General features: G+C 41.0%; 1 protein-coding gene across 1 annotated transcript; it reads right to left on the reverse strand.

The window, feature by feature from the left end:
• Positions 1-1,193: 1,193 nt before the first annotated feature.
• On the reverse strand, positions 1,194-19,013 carry LOC138967496 (RNA 3'-terminal phosphate cyclase-like). Its single transcript, XM_070340058.1, has 11 exons — positions 18,851-19,013; positions 18,022-18,122; positions 14,367-14,510; positions 13,362-13,485; positions 12,835-12,893; positions 12,369-12,510; positions 11,402-11,526; positions 11,101-11,159; positions 10,228-10,322; positions 9,230-9,334; positions 1,194-2,895 (listed from the first exon to the last, which is right to left on the reverse strand). Exons 1-11 carry the CDS (start codon positions 18,896-18,898, stop codon positions 2,812-2,814), a joined length of 1,086 nt encoding a protein of 361 aa, XP_070196159.1. The 5' UTR covers positions 18,899-19,013; the 3' UTR covers positions 1,194-2,811.
• Positions 19,014-19,098: the final 85 nt, after the last annotated feature.

The following is a 19,098-nucleotide window of genomic DNA, read 5'->3' on the forward strand; positions in this document are numbered from 1 at the left end:
ATTAACAATTAGCTTTGCCCCTCTTCTGTGCAGGGAATTTAATTTTTTAAGCAGATTTTCGCTCGCACCGCACCATACAGTAGAAGCATAATTGATAAAAGATTGGCAGTGTGCCACAAAAAACATTTTTAGACCTTCCGCTTCTACAAAGGGTTTTAATCTGGATAAAAGATACAGATTTTTGGAGAGCTTTTTGCAAATATTATTGATATGTACATTCCACCGAAGCTCCTGGTCAACTACGATTCCTAATACCTTGTGTGATTTAACCTGCTCTATGGGATCAGTGTTCAGCTTAAGGTTAAGAATAAGGGGTGCTCTCTGGTGTTTCTGTCTGGATGTTATGACCATACTATTTGATTTCTTAGGGTGTAATGTCATTTTATTTTGAACGCACCATTTAAAAACATCATGTATTCCTTGTTGAAGATCGTATTGCACCTGATTTAACGTTTTTGAGGACGAGTGAAGGGAACTGTCATCGGCAAAGAGCTTACAAGAGAGAGAGAGAGAGAGAGAGAGAGAGAGAGAGAGAGAGAGAGAGAGAGAGAGAGAGAGAGAGAGAGAGAGAGAGAGAGAGAGAGAGAGAGTCGTGATTTCAAGCCCCTTTAAATGTGTCAGGGTCGTTTCAAGGCCTTGGGAGTGGGGACGAACTGGGGACTGGGAAGTTGGAGAGAGAAAGTCAGCTGATTTTTGTTGCCCTTTCGCGGTGTGAGAGTATGACGCACTAACTGAACATTACATGTTGCAGGTTGTGTAAACAAACGTCCCTTGCTGTGACGGGGGAATGGCGTTCTGTCCTTGGAAAGAACTAGACGAGACCAGCTGAACGGAGACAGCTGAAGCTGCACTTTCCACAGCTGTTCTTTTGATGACATGATTCGATTGTCGATAGTCATCAGATGTTTTATCTTTTTGTTTGTTTTAAAATAAAGAATAATTGGAAATTGTTATCAAGTTTGAAACACAATGTATGTATGTGGTCTTTCTTGCTCCGTGACATATGTCACATATTCATCAAACACGCGCACGCACACATTCACACACACACGCACGCACTTACACACACACCCCATACAACCAGAGAGAGAGAGAGGGGGGGAGAGAGAGAGATAGAGGGGGAGAGAGAGAGAGAGAGAGAGAGAGAGAGAGAGAGTTTGTGACAAATGAAATGGTAAGAAAAATACTGCAAATAGCTTTGTATTTACTTTATTCACCCTGTAATGTGTCACTTTGGTGGGGAAATAAAGCAATGTGCATCTCCCTGAGCACACAGCATGTATCACAGAACTTGCAAGTCATCCCCTCATCACTGACTAATCACAAAGTTTATTCCAGGGCTGTTAGTTAGCTATTGCTTTTCGGGTCCAGCGGACCATAATAGGCCAAATCAGGACCCCTTCCAGGGCTGTTGCAATAAACCTAAAAGAATAACTTGAAAAATAAAAGTAACTTGTGTTGAGTATATCGTGCCAAATTCAAGACATCTAAAATACTAATTTCAAATAAGCTCACACACACACACAAACACACACATACACACACACAATTGTACACACACACACAAACACACACACACACACACACACACACACACACACACACACACACACAGAAACGTTCTTTGCTCTGTGCCATCTAAGGTAAATACCCTTCTGCCAAAAAAAAAGAAAAACCTCTTCCCTTGGTTAAAAATGTTCAGTTGCGCTTTCTTGCCTTAATTCATACCTGCAATTAAAGATCGCTCTTATAGCTGTTGCCCACCAAGTTTGCTCAAAACAGGTACTCCTAGACATAACACTCACTGTATCCTTGCTGGATTGTAACATTCCAGTACAGAGAATCACACCCTCCTGTTAATCTACATAATTACACATACAAACAAAACACATAAAAAACGTCCAGGAAAAGAACTGAAGTACATGTACTGATACTCAATTAACTTAAAATTTCTATTCAAGCCAGCGCAGAACCAAAAAAATTGTCCTCAAACACACGCGGATATTAATTAGTTGAATGAAAACTTCAAGTGGTCAGCATCAAGATATTCCTGATATAAATAGATCTGCAAATGACTGAATGATCATTAATTCATAAGCAGTTTTACATTTTCAAGAACATCAGAGACCAAGTGCAATGTTATGCTTTAGTTAAAGCCTAAAGAAAATCTAGCTGAGAAACAAATTCTGTTTCCATACGTTTGTGAGTGAAGCAAAAACAAGTTTGGGTCTACTCAGAACTACAGGCACCAAAAGTCAACTCGTTTGAGCAACAACAAAAAAACCACAGTTTCTCAGGACAGAAGCACAAGTAAGGCCCAAAGATCCTTCCCACCCTTTGCACGCAAACTAGTGGGTGCCTGGGTGTTTCGAGGTTTAGTCCCAAGTCAGTACATGTACAGTGGAAAACCCCTCCAAAAATCTGAGAAAAAGGTCTTAAAAAGGAGGGATTTTTCAATTGGGGGTAAAGTTACAGATGTTACAAGAAAACATGAAAAATCAAGGTCTTAAAGAGGGGTAAGTCTTACATTGGGGGAGGGGGGGAGCGGGATATAGGAGGAGGGAGGGGGTGTCTCAAAAGGGGGGTTCCACTGTACTGCGAAACATGTGACACTCTGCTCATGATGTTGTCCATGAAACAAAAATTCATTCAAATATATTTCTATTGCACAAGCATTTGGCCATGGTTAGCTCAGCAAGATTGTTCTGTCATGCTCTGTTGCAGGTACACCACAACACATATGCAGAAACAGCAGAAAATGCGTTCTCAGTGTGTTGGAACATGTGTTCCGAGTGGACACAGCTGCTGTGGTCACACTTGTGTGTTCTCATAGCCAATGCCCTCACACTCAATCATGTTGGTTGTCTCTGACAGCTTCTCCAGTTTAAACTGGGCCTGAAACATAATTAGACAAAAAGATGAGTAAAAGAATTGCTGATAAAGTAAAACAAGAGTACAAGATCATCATCCATCCAGCCAACCAACCAATCAACCCACCCACCCACCCACTCAACCAACCTACCCACCCACTCAACACACCTACCTACCCAACCAACCAAACCACCGAACAAACCAATCACTGTACCCAAAGGAACCAAGTGAGAAAACAATGAAATTATGAAATAAATCAGTGAATGTTCGTTGATGAATTGTGTCCTAAAAAGGGGACAATGGTTGACATTGTTTGTTTGTTTGTTTGTTTGTTTGTTTGTTTAACGCCCAGCCGACCACGAAGGGCCATATCAGGGCGGTGCTGCTTTGACATATAACGTGCGCCACACACAAGACAGAAGTCGCAGCACAGGCTTCATGTCTCACCCAGTCACATTATTCTGACACCGGACCAACCAGTCCTAGCACTAACCCCATAATGCCAGACGCCAGGCGGAGCAGCCACTAGATTGCCAATTTTAAAGTCTTAGGTATGACCCGGCCGGGGTTCGAATCCACGACCTCCCGATTACGGGGCGGACGCCTTACCACTAGGCTAATGGTTGACATACATTCGCGCGTTGTGTATTCACATACAGTGGAACCCCCTTTTAAAACCTCTAAAAATCTGAGAAAATCAGGTTTAATAAAGGAGGGAGTCTTACAATGGAGATCAATTAACAGAGTTTACCAACAGAAAATCTGAGAAAGCAAGAATCAAACAAGTCGTGTAAGGCGAAATTACTACATTTAGTCAAGCTGTGGAACTCACAGAATGAAACTGAACGCACTGCATTTTTTCACAATGACCATAGTCCGCCGCTTGTGCATAACGGAGTGAAACTGTCGAGCTTGTTCAGCGCGGTAGTCGTTTCGCTGTGCTGCATAGCACGCTTTTCTGTACCTCTCTTCGTTTTAACTTTCTGAGCGTGTTTTTAATGCAAACATATCATATTGTCTCGATTCCCCCTCTATGTTACTTGACTAAATGTAAAAACAAGAAAGGTAGGTTGTTGGAACGTTTGTTATTCACAAATATATCGACCCAACGATCTTTAAAGTGCACAGACAAACAATGAGTAACGAGAACTTACCTTGATCAAAGTTAAGTTAGCTTGATTAGCTAAGTTCTCGTTTCTCATTGTTTGTCTGTTGGGTCGATATAATTTGGGAATGTATTGTTTTGTCAATAACAAACGTTCCAACAACCTACCGTTCTTGTTTATTGATTCTGAATTTTGGAACGTTGGCAGTCTCTTTTTGGTTTTGGATCTGAGAAAGCAATGTCTTAAAAAAGAGGAAGTCATAAATTGGGGGTCTTAAAAGGGAGGTTCCACTGTACCATGATCTTAGGTCTGTGCTACCCATCCTTTACTACCAGAAACACATACCCACCACATGCAATGCTACACAATCTTTTTCTCAGGCTTGAATAAATGCATTGATCTTGCCTTCCCCATTGATCAATATGACAAATGCCTGACATGAGAGCCTAACCATGATGGAATGGAAGAAACAGAAATCAGTCAAGCGTTAATCTTCATGAAAAGCTATGACGGCTTACTAGCGCCAAAACTAAAAATTAGTAATTAACACATGAAAGTTACTAATTTTCACGAGAAAATTACAATTATGAAGTGAAAATTACTAATTTTCAAGTGTTCATTTCTAATTTTTCAGTTTTTGCTCGCCTCCTGACGGCTTACTAGCGCCAAAACTAAAAATTAGTCATTTTCACGCGTTAATTACCAATTTTCATGTGCCTCGTAACTGTGGAGGTTCAACGCGCGACCGGCCAGAGCGAAACATGCTTCGATTCGATACTTTTCTGGTCCATATTTAACAATAAGAGCTGAGCACATGTGTAGATAACCATGACATACACTGATACAGCTGTCTGTCTGATAACTTGTTGAATAACGAATTCTATCGAAAGATATTTGTTAAAGTGTGTGAGTCTAGACTGCGAACAGAGCCGTCTGCTAGTGGTCGGACCTTCAGCACACGGCCGGCCAGACGCCATTATTCCTCTCTCGATTCGAACATTTTCGGATCGATTGTCCTTCACTAATACACTACAAAGCAGATGTATGAGATTAGTAGTGGAAATAAATATGAGGTACAGCTGTCTGCCTGACAACTTGTCGAATAAGGAATTATATTGAAAGATATATGTGAAAGTGTGAGACCACAGCCGATCAAAAGTCCGTCTACTATAAGCAGCTTCGATTCGAAAGTTTTCGGGGTCGATTATTCTTTTCTAAGATATGCAAAACAACGTTTAAGGAAAGCGCTATTGCAGAAAACTGTGACATGCATCTTCACGTCGGATAACTTGCTCGATAAGGCCTTCTATTCAAAGATATTTCAGAAATTGTGTGACGTTGTAGCCTCTCAGTGCGGACTCTTAAAGTCCGACTACTGTGACCGAAAACGAGGCAAAAATGAAAAATAGTAATTAACACTGTTAATTACTAATTTTCCCGTGAAAATGGTAACCTTAGGTTTTGGCACTAGTAAGCCGTCATAAAAAGCCCCTCTGCTCATGAATGTAGGTCACACAAAAATTAATAACTGCAAGAACTGTATAGCCTTGCATCTAATTAACAAAAGGCCATTTCACACAAGCCAATAATTGATGCATGCTTGAAAAGATGGTGTGGAGTATTATTCCCCTGTACTCTAAGCAAGGCTAGGATTGGTTAAAAACTGGGTCACATTCTGGCACCTTTCCAACACGGCTTTGTATATTCTTGGCACCTTAGATTAATAACAGCACACGCTTAAAAACATCCTTGCACGAGAGGAAATTGTTTGGCAGCATTTCTCAAAGGGAAATATTCCACTTGGTACCACGAATCAAATCTCAAGGCATATAAAAACTTGTCGTTTCTTTCAAAGATCTTGGAAAGACTGGTTTTGCTGCAACTTAATGCCCACCTCTCATCAAACAATCTTCTCAGCAGCTTCCAATCGGCTTATAGACCTGCCCACAGCACTGAAACTGCTTTGTTGAAAATTGTGAACGACCTTCTGATGGCTCTCAATAACGGTAAAGTGTCTGTTCTCACGCTTCTCGATTTGTCCGCTGCGTTCGACACCATTGACCACTCAATTATGACAGCCCGCCTTGAGGCAACTTTTGGCATCACAGGTTCTGCACTGTCCTGGTTTGAATCCTATCTCTCGGATAGGATTCAAACAGTCGTGGTAAACGGCATCAGTTCAGAATCCACAGTCCTTCAGTTCGGTGTTCCTCAGGGATCCGTGTTGGGTCCAGTTCTTTTTGTTTTGTACATGAACCCCCTCTTTAACCTCGTCAAACAGTATCCTATCGATCACCACGCCTTTGCAGACGACAACCAGTTGTACAAAGACAGTGAGATTGATCAAATTGATACCACTGTGAGTGAAATGGAAGACTGTGTTGTTGCTGTAAAGGCGTGGATGACGGCTAACAAACTACAGCTAAACGACTCGAAAACTGAATCCATGCTTGTCAGGTCCCAGTATAGATCTTTCCCTGAAAATTCTTTGTCTTCTAGCATTCATGTCGGCGATAGTGACGTCAACTTTGTCTCTTCTGTGACTAATCTCGGCGTTACCTTCGACCACTTCCTCAACCTTTCTCAGCACGTCCAAAACATCCGCACAATTGCGTACAGTAACGTAAGGAAAATCAGTTCTATCCGCCACTATCTTACCCCCCAAGCCGCTCAAACTCTAGCCTGTTCTCTAGTTCTATCCAGAATAAACTATTGCAACAGCCTGTTCTATGGCTGTGATCAAAAACTTGTCGAGTCACTCCAAAAGGTACAAAACTCTGCCGCCAAATTGATATATCGTTCTAAGAAGTTTGATCATGTCACACCACTTCTTCGTTCCCTTCATTGGCTTCCCGTGTCCGCTCGTATCAGATACAAGCTTGCTTGTATCTGTTTCTCTGCCAAATTTGAAGATGGCCCTAAATACCTCAAGGAACTGCTCGTCACATATGACAATCCCTCTGACTACAACCTCCGCTCACGCGCTGACAGTCGCAAACTGGAAACTCTCGAGCGAAGCTTGCCTTCTTTTGGAGATCGCTCGTTTGCTTCTGCGGCTGCCATTGTCTGGAATTCTCTCCCTTCCTCCGTTCGCCATTCTGCTTCTAAGGACTCTTTCCGCAGTTCCCTTAAAACGCACCTTTTTCGCGAATCCTTGTAAATTGTCCTTGCCATCTTTATAGACTGTTAGAGGTGAAGTTAGATTTGTTGTTTGAATGTGTCTTTTTAGTATAGTTGCTTCAGCTTTGATTGAGCTATAGGGTTGTGTATGAAATTTGCATTTAGTCTTTCTTTTTTCTTGCTGAGTGTATGTACAGTCTAGAGAGGAGACGGACATGGTGTGAGCTTGTCCAGGGGGGTATATGAACATCTCAGTGGCAGGGGGATGGAAGCACTTGTTAATGAGTGGGAGTGTGTATGCGCGTGGTGTGCACGAGGATGTATGTACGTGAGTGGTATTTGTAAATGTGTATTATGATAATATCATCTTTGTATTTATATTATTGAAATTGTTATATCTCGATGTACAGCGCTAAGAGCATAGTTAAATTTGTGAAGCGGCGCTATATAAGCTATCTTTATTATTATTATTATTATTATTATCACTGACAAGATTTTTCCATCAGAAGAAAAGTGCTTTTTTTTACTCTAAATGAAGTGTCAAGCATGTGCAATCATCTGTGTAACTCTACTGTTGTTCCATGCTCCACTGATTTCATTACTTATGGTTCAAGACCTGCTTGTCATGGAACTTATCCAGAAAAATGTCATTCTGCCAACCACCTCTGCTAGCCACCAGGCTGTTATTCTTTTTAACTGCACATTGAGGCGGCCGTAGGATAGATTGGGATAGATATAAGTTTGTGTGTTTTGAGGGTGGGGTGGAGGAGGCTATGGCAGTTAACCAACACAGTGGAACCCCCCCTTTAAGACCTAAAATAAATCTGAGAAAATCAGGTCTTAAAAAGGAGGGAATCTTAAAATTGGGATTAATTTACAGAGGCTATGAAGAGAAAATCGGAAGAAACAGGGTCTTAACTCCTACCAGTTCGCTGCCTCCCCCCCCCCCCCCCCCCCCCTGTAGTTTTCCACTGACCAATTATCTAATTATCGAAAAAAAATTGGTTATTTTACATTGGATGGGTCGGACAGTGGATAAACTCATATGTTAGACACACTTTATGACAGAAACAAGCTGGGTTTTTGTTAAAAGTTAGTTATAGGAATGCATTATTAGGCCAAACAAAATAAATAGTCTGTTAACGGTAACATAGGCCCAAAAAATAGGGTCGGTAGGTCGGCACTTTTTTTTCCTCCCAAAAAACCATATTTTTAAGTTATTTTGCCAAAAAACAAAGACCTTTTTTTTCTCTTTTTTTCTTTCTCAAAAACCCCATATTTTTTAAGTTATTTTGCCAAAAAACAAAGCCTTTTATTTTTTCCCCAAATGCCAAAAAAAAGTCTAGGGTCTTTATAACTTTCTATATTTCATTTAGAATATGACCCCAGATAGCCACTCGGCAAGTAGGCACCAACAGCACTGTAAAATATGCCCTAAAACCCCCGAACTTTTAGAGAGGAAATCTTAAAATTGGGATTAATTTACAGAGGCTATGAAGAGAAAATGGGAAGAAACAGGGTCTTAAAAGGGAGGGAATCTTAAAATTGGGATTAATTTACAGAGGCTATGAAGAGAAAATCGGAAGAAACAGGGTCTTAAAAAGGAGGGAATCTTAAAATTGGGATTAATTTACAGAGGCTATGAAGAGAAAATCGGAAGAAACAGGGTCTTAAAAGGGAGGGAATCTTAAATCACGGGTCTTAAATGGGAGGTTTCACTGTACTTTGTTAAATTTGTTCTTTTGCTAATTCATTTCACAAAAATGAATGTATGCATCTCCAATGGAAGACAATTATCAAAATCAAATGGAGTGTGCAAAATAATCACTTGACTGTGCAAAAAAAAAGCATGACTATCAACAAAAGGAGACAGACAGGCAGACAGCCAGGCAGACAACTGCAATAACGCACAAAGAAAGTTGAACTCAAAACACCTTGCACATACTTTGGCATTTTTTAACAGATTGATTTATGCATAATCAGTCACAGACATCTAACCGTTTGAAAACTGGAACACCTAGGACTTGAGTCTAAGCTACATAGTGTAAATTAACAACTATAAATTCAGACAAATACTTCTAGAAAATAGACTTCTGGTCCAACTGACAACTAATCAGTCTAATGCCAAATACCTGGGTGAGAAGTTTTGCCACATGAATGGCTGTTTCTGTGTGCAGGGTGATAGGACCACAGAGTATCCGTGATTTTCCTTGAGCCAGTGCCATCAACAGAATCAACTGCACAAAGTAAAGAACAGAATGTCACAATCTACTGTTAAGTAAATAACAGAGTGTCACTAACATCCATTATATCAGCAGTAGACACTACACATAAGGCCACGGCAAGGCTGTGCATTATATCAGCAGTAGACACTACACATAAGGCCACGGCAAGGCTGTGCATTATATCAGCAGTAGACACTACACATAACGCCACGGCAAGGCTGTGCATGATATCAGCAGTAGACACTACACATAAGGCCACGGCAAGGCTGTGCATTATATCAGCAGTAGACACTACACATAAGGCCACGGCAAGGCTGTGCATTATATCAGCAGTAGACACTACACATAAGGCCACGGCAAGGCTGTCCATTATATCAGCAGTAGACACTACACATAAGGCCACGGCAAGGCTGTGCATTATATCAGCAGTAGACACTACACATAAGGTCACGGCAAGGCTGTGCATGTATCAGAATTGCATATAATTAAATAATGAATAAAATACCATTCGGTGCTCTCTCTCTCTTTCTCTCTCTAGTTTAGCCCCCGGTAATAAAGTTTTTGAGTTCAAGTTCACTCTCTCTCTCATTTTATGTACATATGTATAATGTGTTCTTTATTCTGTTAAAATGTAGAAGTGTGTGTGGGTGTGTGGTTTTTGTTTGTCTTTCTTTAGGACGAGGGCTAGATGTAAAAAAGGAAATCACTGCTTAATCTGTTACCCTCATTAAATAAAGAATTGTCATTGTCATTTTCTCTCCCTCTCTCTTTCTCTCTCTCCCCCTCTCTCTCACCTGCTGACTCAAAAGGAAACTATCAGTCTGCAGATTGTAATGCAAACAAAAACTATTCCTGTTGATGCTGACACAGAAATGTACATGAGTAGGCTACAGGTGAAAATGTACCTGATCTTGCAGGTACTCATCCATGCAGCCACCATGCTTCAGGTTGGACATCAACATCTGCGCTGCATTGGCTCCTACTGTTTCTGCAGATACACCTGTTAAAACAACAATGGTGTCAACATTAATATTCAAGGAACGGTAATTTCGAACATTTCTGAAATAAATAATTTACTGTGGCCAAGACACACTTGCATGTACCCAAGAAATAATCAAACGTTAAATAAGAACAGGGGCAAAGCAAACACAAAGGACTACAGGCTAAGACCACACACACGCACACACACACACACACACAAAACTTAAATCTTTAATTAAGAACACAAAATAACTTTATGTGAAGAATGCTTCGGATATATTTTTCAAGGGAGAGAACTCATCCCCAATCCAAAAGAATATGGTGGATGCCACAGTCAATGAACATGATAGCTGTCAATAATTTATCTCTTATTTTGCATACTCAAACAAGAAGAAGAACTTTCTTTACATAAAAAGGGAGAAAATAAAAAAAAATAAACACGTCTTTTGAGATCAAAAACTGTCACTACCAGGGAACATGTATTCCAGTGAGAACAAAAACTGTCACTACCAGGGAACATGTATTCCAGTGAGAACAAAAAACTGTCACTACCAGGGAACATTTATTCCAGTGAGAACAAAAACTGTCACTACCAGGGAACATGTATTCCAGTGAGAACAAAAAACTGTCACTACCAGGGAACATTTATTCCAGTGAAGAGTATAAATCACGTATTTTGTCACTGAAAATACTCTTAATACTGGCTGTTTCACTGTAAGCAATACTCAAGTGTCTAATAGTGGCAAAGAAAGTTATCCTGGAAAATTGTAAGCTGTGCACCAATCATAGCAATGTACCTTTCTTTCCTAAAGCTGGCCCAGCCAGTAGACACCCTGTGCTTGTCTCTGCTACAATGCTGAAACATGAAAGACACACATTTAATCTTTGATGAGATGCTTCCAATTTGTTGCCTAATTCCATCAAATTCTATAGTACATGTAATGCGGTCACACATACAGACACACACCCATGAACGCACACATGCATGTACACACACACTCACAAAAATTAATGCACACATGCAAACACACACACATACAAAAAAAACTTCTATTCAGGCAGACTTTAAAAAATGCTTCCAAAAGACAACAAACTTACATAATTCCAGTGCCTGTGCCAACAGCAGCCTGCTCAGGTTCTTTGAGTACTTCAATCTTGATAGGAAGACCCGCATAGTCTTGTCTCAACAGTCTCTCCGCGCTCTGAGCCATGGCATGGGCAACCTGCAAATGACGTAGAAAAACTTAAATGACAGAAATCATAGCTGCTGACACTCTCCCCCTCCCCCTGAAACTAATGCGAATGAGGGGATAATTCTGTTGAAAAAAAGTTGAAAGATTGCCAAGAGAAATGCTCTCTCACCGTTTGTATGTTTTAAGCCTTATTCGCTATCCAAATCACTTCTGAATCACTCCCACCCCTAAACTTTAATATTTTTGTCCTGTATTCATTTGGAGTAGTTTGCAGATATGTGACCCTCCACCACGGCATGAGTCGCATGTCACCTTTGCATGATTTTCATATTTTTACATTTTCCTAAAGAGTATTTTATGCTCTATCCAGTGGTGAAACCCGTTTTAGAAAAGAGCGAAAACTGTTTGAGTTATAAGCCTGTGACTAAGGTGACCCTCACGCTGTTACCATACACTCTCCGGACTTATATCAAGTCTAGCGCAGAACCGCGCGAGGTGACATGCGACTCATTCCGTGGTGGAGGATCACATATGATACCCTCTTGCTCACATAGTCAGAAAAATGAGAACACAAATCAAACAAATAAAAGTGGTAAACACAAAAGCAGTGCAACTAAGTGATAAACCTGTGACACTAGCAAAGACCATAGGGCACCTATTTCCAAAGATAAATTTGACTGCAATGGAACTACCCTGTTAAGACCACCACAAATCTGAGAAAACCAGGTCTTAAAAAAGGAGGGAGTCTTAAAAAAGGGACAAATTTAAAGATGGTATGCACAGAAATTCTGTGAAAACAAGGTCTTAAACAAAAGGAAGTCTTAGATTGGGGGGTGTCTTAAAAGGGAGGTTCCACTGTACAGGAATTTTACCTTGATAGGCAGCACACCCGCTACAAATGCTCTGCCGAAGATGCGAGTGACGCTGCCTCTGTCCGTGATTTCTGTGGCTTTTAACACTTTGCAGGGAAACGATGTAGTCACCACCTCACCACCTCCTTTAGGGTAGTACCCCCTGTGGAATAAAATCAACCAAAGTTTTATCATGATCAGGTTCACATTATACATTGTTTATATTTTTGACCAAAACATGACATTTTACACAGATGGAGGCAGTCAGTATTCCTCCGAGACCGCGCAGGTACATGTATATGGTCATATCTTCATCATGCAACAAAAATACTATAATAAGGAAATCAAAATAAAAGATTCTTCTGAAGTTTACTAACAATTGACGAATAATTATCATTTCATCTTCTTCTTCTTCTCGTTCGCTTCTTAATTATCATGTAATATAGCTTGAAAGAATGTAATAAATATCAAGCAATTAGAGGCTTACCGTCTCTTTATGTTGCATTCAAACTTCATCCCAAACCTCTCAGCTATTGGCTGGAACACCTGTAGGTTAGAAATAAAACATAAAGATCAAACCTTTCACCTGTCCACTGCATCAAATCAACAGTCACAAACCAGAAAATTATAGGTAAATAAAAATGGAATTCAGATCAGTAGCCTGAATGCAGTGAAAACATGTACATAAAGAAAAATGTTAGAAGATGACTGATGAATTATTTAGTTAAGATTAAATCTGCTCAAGACCTAATACAACCATACATTTAAAATGCCACTTGAAAGCACAACATCTTCATCAAAGCATTGGCTATTGGCATTGCCGATGATACTAGTCTCAAATGTGCAGATTTCTTCTTCTTCTTCTTGTCGATCACTCAGATGGACAAATGTGCAGATTTCAATTTGACATTTTCAGTTCATCCATTTATATAAAACAAACAAGGTGCTGCAATCCTCCTTCTCACACAATTTTATGACAGAACCAAGATTCTCTTTACCTATGGCTAAACTCACCATTGTGGTGTAATCAACTTGTGGTGCCATATCCGCATTGGTTCCGCCTCGAAGTGAGATTTCAGTGGGAGCATTGCTGAACAGCAAACAGGGCAAGGCTGCTTGCATCAACAGGCAAATACTCCTGAAAATGTTGAAAAGAAATTGTTTGAGACAGAAATGTCTGCACGGTACAGTGGTACCTTCAATGAAAGGACACCCTTGGGACAAGCCAAAAGTGTCCATACATTTCAGGCAGCCTTTCTTTATTTGGTGTTTAACGTCGTTTTCAACCATTCAAGGTTATATCGCGACGGGGAGATGGGATAGGGGAGAGATGGGACAGAGCCACTTGTCAATTGTTTCCTGCCCACAAAAGCACCAATCAAAAAATTGCTCCAGGGGCTTGCAACGTAGTACAATATATGACCTTACTGGGAGAGTGCAAGTTTCCAGTACAAAGGACGGAACATTTCTTACATACTGCTTGACTAAAATCTTTACAAACATTGACTATATTCTATACAAGAAACACTTAACAAGGGTAAAAGGAGAAACAGAACCTGTTAGTCGCCTTTTACGACATGCTGGGGAGCATCGGGTAAATTCTTTCTCGTCCCAACCAATATGGGACTCCCCCTAACCCGCGGGGGGTTTCAGGCAGCCTGTCATGACAGGTATTTTTGTGGTTAAGATAATAGACACAGGGACAATAGCTGGTGTCCTTTCATGGGAGGTACCCTCTCATCAAAAAGGTCTCATGTGTTTATTGTGTTCTGCTACCAGCAAACTTTTATACCGATGATAAAAAAACAAAAGAAATCTGTACTCATAAAGACAGGGACAACAAAAGTACAAAGTACCTTTGTTCCCTTATTTTTAAATAATTTTTTATATATATAATAAACAGAGTTAAATCTCAGAAAGAAAAAAAACTCAGACAAAAACACTCAAGATCAAGACATTCCTATAGAGTACTGTGTTGTTAATTTATGTGTGTTACATTCATTGCTGTAAGACTCTTACCCGGCGGTCTTGGTGTCTGCTCTGTAGCTGCCAGCCTTGACCTGACCAGGGTGAAAGGTTATCTCCGTGGAGCTGACCCGTGCCCCTTCAAGTTTGCCGCCACACAGCTCTGCGATCAGCTGTAGTCCTGTTAGATGCTGTGGCCTGCAAACACAATTATGAACATGACTTGTGTATGCAACCAAGTGCCCGAAGCACAAGAATTACCCTTGGGGGCAAAGCCAGTCCAACAGGTTTGACATTTTAGAGCTAAATTTTGAGCCCTATAAAAACTGCTATGGGTACACAAAGATTCCCAAGAGCATACAAGGAGACAGCAGCAGCCAGACCCCATCACAAACAGAACTTTTCTTCAATTGACAGTTGTCTAGCCGGCGACATAAAAAAAACGTCGAGCTACTATAAATAGCCCAAGCTCTTCCCCGTCAGACCACTCTGCAGGATCTGCTGTGAAGGGTGACGCAGTAACCTCCCTATCACATGTACATACATCATTCTTAGTGCTCAGTCTCACAGTACCATTAATAATTTTGACTCTCAGCTTTTTCTAACCTGCATTTGTCATAAGTCTCAATTCATGTACAGATCCAAACTGCTCAGGTAAATGGTGAACTGTATGAGCCTGGCACTGCCGAGATGCATCCGGACTAAGAGAAGTTGAACAGAAGTCTTTCATCCTAATCTGTGAGTAAGACGTAAAGCATACAATCTCTTAAGTTTATGTTTCTAAAGTAAAGTAAATCCACTCCAGTTAGGCACAAAAAAAAAGTCTGTTTACAGTATCCCGACCGACCATATTTTTTCGCGCGACCCTAGACTTTTTCTTGGCATTTGGGAAAAAAAAAAAAATGAAAGGCTTCGTTTTTTGGGCAAAATAACTTGAAAATATGTTTGTTTGGAAAAAAAAAATTAAATAAAAAATAAAAAATCCCGACCTACCGACCCTATTTTGTTTTGCCTATGTTACCGTAAACAGACTTTTTTTGGGGGGGGGGGGCCTTATAATTTCAGGCATGGGAATTGAAAATTGTAAAAAAAGGCTGAAAATTTTTTACTGAAGACGCGAAGCGTCAAGTCGACGGCGCGAAGCGCCTAGCCTTACTAAAGAACCCAGATGGTGCAATCTGGTGTCATCTGAGCTCCAAGTTTGCCATTAAATTCTTTTTAGAATCAGAGTTTTTAGTACCAATTTTTGATTTTTTGAAGAAAAAAAATATATACATGTATTATATGGTTGAAATTTGTTAAAAAATTGATCTGTTGAGACAAACAGGAAAATGTAACTTGTAACACAATCTGGTTTACTTTCAAACATAAAAGTTACAAAGGCTCACCAATAAGAATTGCCTACTTAAGTTACTTTCCCATGATCTCTTACAATGAGTTTTAAAAAAAAGTATAAAAAAAAGAAGAAGAAAATAAGGCTCAACGCATAGATTTTTCTTCGATTTGTGGGTTAGCGGTTTGGGTACAGCAGTCCCTGCAATGTACGGCCCCCGGCGTGAGCGGACACCTGACATGTACGGACACATTTGCTCGGCACGGAGTGTTTTCCTTCTATATTTGCCCCCCCCTTAAGCGGACACCTGCAAAACGTGGACGCGGACACTCATTTTCGGTCCCAACAGCAGGTCATACCTCCAATGTACGGACAGACCATCGTCAAATTTTCACCACAACAAAATCGATAACAGAGCAGTCCGGCTCTTGGTACAAAGATCACAGCCGCAATGGCGTGATGACAGTCACTGATAACTTGAGTGCCCGTGTACCCATCAGGAGGGGGGGTAGGTTTTGGTCAGGAGTGGAGTACATGCGAAGATGCCAACATGAAACTGCACTGTGCTCTTTATTCTTGTCTGTTGGACGTAAACAACAGAAACCACATGTACAGTCGATGAAGGTCCTGAGCGAAAGAGAGTGAAAAACCGGCCACAGTTCTCAGCATCGTGTGTCTGTGTGTAACCTCTTTCATTGACAAGATACTCTTGTTTCCCCTCAGCCTTGACCAGTGAGTCGGTTGCCTAATCTGTGAACCCTTCAGTTGTCTTGCTTTGTCAAAAGTTACGACACAGTCAACTGGTTTTGCTCTGAGTGAACAGTGCAGCTGGCCTCTCTGGCCACAGCCCCAAACAGTACATGGCTGGAGGGGTAGCTGGCTAAACTCTGTGCATGTGGGGTGTCCGGTGTCACTACATGTCAGCAGGAAGAGCATTGGAGAGAAATAGAGAGGTGTACTCTTCCACACAATTTCCAAGCATCAGTTGTCACGGCTTGGGGTAGGCATTAGTGAGGGAGAGTCAACCGTCGTACGAAGAAGAAGAAGAAGAAGAAGTGAGGGAGAGTAGGAGCTGTGTTATGTACTGTGTATTTCCGACTGAAGAGTGAAAAGTCACTGCCATGCCACATGATCGGCATGCAGTCAATAAAGCCAGACAAGAAGAAAATAAATTACATGATTATGACATGCAGCTCTATCTGCTGCTATTTCTTCAAACTGGTTTTCAAGCTTATTCTTGCAAAGCATCTGCACACGCTCCTCTGTGCTGTGTTTATGTGGCTGCTTTCGTATGTCAGTGCATGGTGAGTGTGTTCACTGCCTTGAGGATTTATTTTATCTCTTCTTTTCAACACTTTTCATACAAATCATTTTTACAGAACGTTTAAAGAAGTATTAGGAGTTTATTGTTATTGTTTAGTAGCCACAAGAAGTGATTAGCATAGATTCAATCCTGTTGTTTGTGTGTCTCTGTGTGAGTGTATGGGGGAGGGGGTGGTGTGGTCACCCCTCCCGTGACCGGACACCTGCAATGTACGGACAGTTTTGCTATGGCCCAAGGGTGTCCGTTCATGAGAGGGACTGCTGTACCAGCCCAGCTCCAACCAAATTTGGTAAATATAGTTCGAAGATTACGAATATGATCAGCACAGTGACATTCGAATGGAGAAAAACTGAAACAGATGCGCAAAGTTCAGATCTAGAGCGGTGTTCTTCGCTTGACTTGAGCCAAAATCTGTTCTTCTTCTGCCGTATAAAATCGAAGGAAAATCAAAGAATTCAGGAGCACTGTGCCTTACTTGAGCAGAAAAAAACCCACCTGGCAAACGTTGATTGTCCTTCAGAGAAGAGCACGTTTCAATGTGCTTCTTCCTGCGGAGATGGTCAGTAACAGTTAGTATGTGTTGCAGACGATGCACCATGCTGAACCACGGACATCAATTTTTATAAATCGGGTGCCGACGCGCTGTTTGTCTCTCTTTTCACTTCCACAACAGCTGACACCCACTCCCATTTCCATATTTGTTCGCGCATCCAGTGTCATCGTATCTTTGACCACGTTTCACAACACGCGCGATCGACATTTTCACTGGTACACTGCGTTCAATGCTGTCGCGTGCCCGCGAATCCTATAGCGTGCCCGCGAATCAACAGCGAGCTGTTTCACTCAAAGTTCAAGTAACTGAGGCGTCGGTAGCAGTGCGTGAACAAAATTTTCGCGGGCTTTTGCGCTAAGGCAAAAGTAACCGGTGCTTTTTTTGTGTGCCTTCCCCCTTTATTTTTTCGGCGGACACTTTTGCTTTTCCGGCGGAACAAAAAAAAAATTTTCAGCGGAAATCCGCCGTTCGGCGGACAATTCCCATGCCTGTATAATACCTCAGTCCTGGATTGCTGCGCCCAGCTCGGATGTTATTGACTGTGATTGGCTGACCCAGCAGACATGACAGCGCTGCAGCATTCCTCAAGATCTGCCCTCCCTGAAAAGTATAAAACAAGTCAGCAAAACAACAATAAAACAACAACAATACGTCAGTGGCCTTCGAAGACCTCGTAACTTACATTTTCCCGATTTTCGGATTTTTGCATGGTTCCGTCCCTTGATTTTTTTCCTATCATCTGTGAAAAGCTTGTAACTCTATCTATTTTGCAAAGGTCTTTTTCCCCTGATTTTAAAAACCTCATATTGCCGTTGGGTGTTGAGACATTAGCGACATTAGCGGGAAAACCTCGTATTGTCTGTTTGAATCCCTGCGAGTCTGTTGAAAATCCTCGTAATTGTTCCTTAAATTCAAAACAAAAAAGTTCAAAACAAAAAAGTGAAAACCTCGTATCTACACGTTTTGATCTGGTGAAGATGAATTTGATTTTTAAAACACTCATTATCTCAGAACTATGATTTTGAAGATACGAGGTCTTCGAAGGCCACTGAATTGTTCAATGGAAACATGCTATTTTTAATATACAGTGTAATCAAAACAAGGCCCACAATACACTGAACAACTTGTTAAGATCGCACAAAAAGGCTTCCTACTTTTACCAAAATTAAGCTCACATCAGTTTCAAGACGGTTTGGAAAAGATCTGGCCAGTGATTTGTCCACAAACTTCAGTCTGGCCCTGGCTTACTCAGTAAGTATCTCGAGTTGCAGCTAAGCCGGTGGCTGTACCGACATTGTCACACAAGGAACAAGAAAACAATCATTTACCCCTTCTAATGCACCGCCATCAATATCAATTACGCCTGATGCAGCCATTATTTCCTTGTATAATTCTGCTGCGGTTCCTGTCGACGAAGCTGCGTTCACTTGTTCTCTGATTACACGTTTAACTCTGTGTTGGCGTCTGCTTGTGAAATGTCGACTGCTAGTTTCCGGTCAACAAAGCGCATGCGCTCCAGATCACATAATTGATTTTAATGTTTAAATGTAGAAAAGAGAAAAGAAAAGGCCAAACG

This window comes from Littorina saxatilis, linkage group LG5 (genome assembly GCF_037325665.1).
Source record: "Littorina saxatilis isolate snail1 linkage group LG5, US_GU_Lsax_2.0, whole genome shotgun sequence".
Lineage (NCBI taxonomy): Eukaryota > Metazoa > Mollusca > Gastropoda > Littorinimorpha > Littorinidae > Littorina > Littorina saxatilis.

Bases quoted from the DNA above. Each gene is read 5' to 3' on its own strand.
- LOC138967496 (XM_070340058.1), bottom strand. From the start codon at position 18,898: ATGGCTGCATCAGGCGTAATTGATATTGATGGCGGTGCATTAGAAGGG. The intron at 12,511-12,834 runs GTAAGCCTCTAA...TTTATTCCACAG, and splicing joins GAATGCAACATAAAGAGACG to GGGGTACTACCCTAAAGGAG. The intron at 11,527-12,368 runs GTAAAATTCCTG...CGTCATTTGCAG, and splicing joins CGGGTGTGCTGCCTATCAAG to GTTGCCCATGCCATGGCTCA.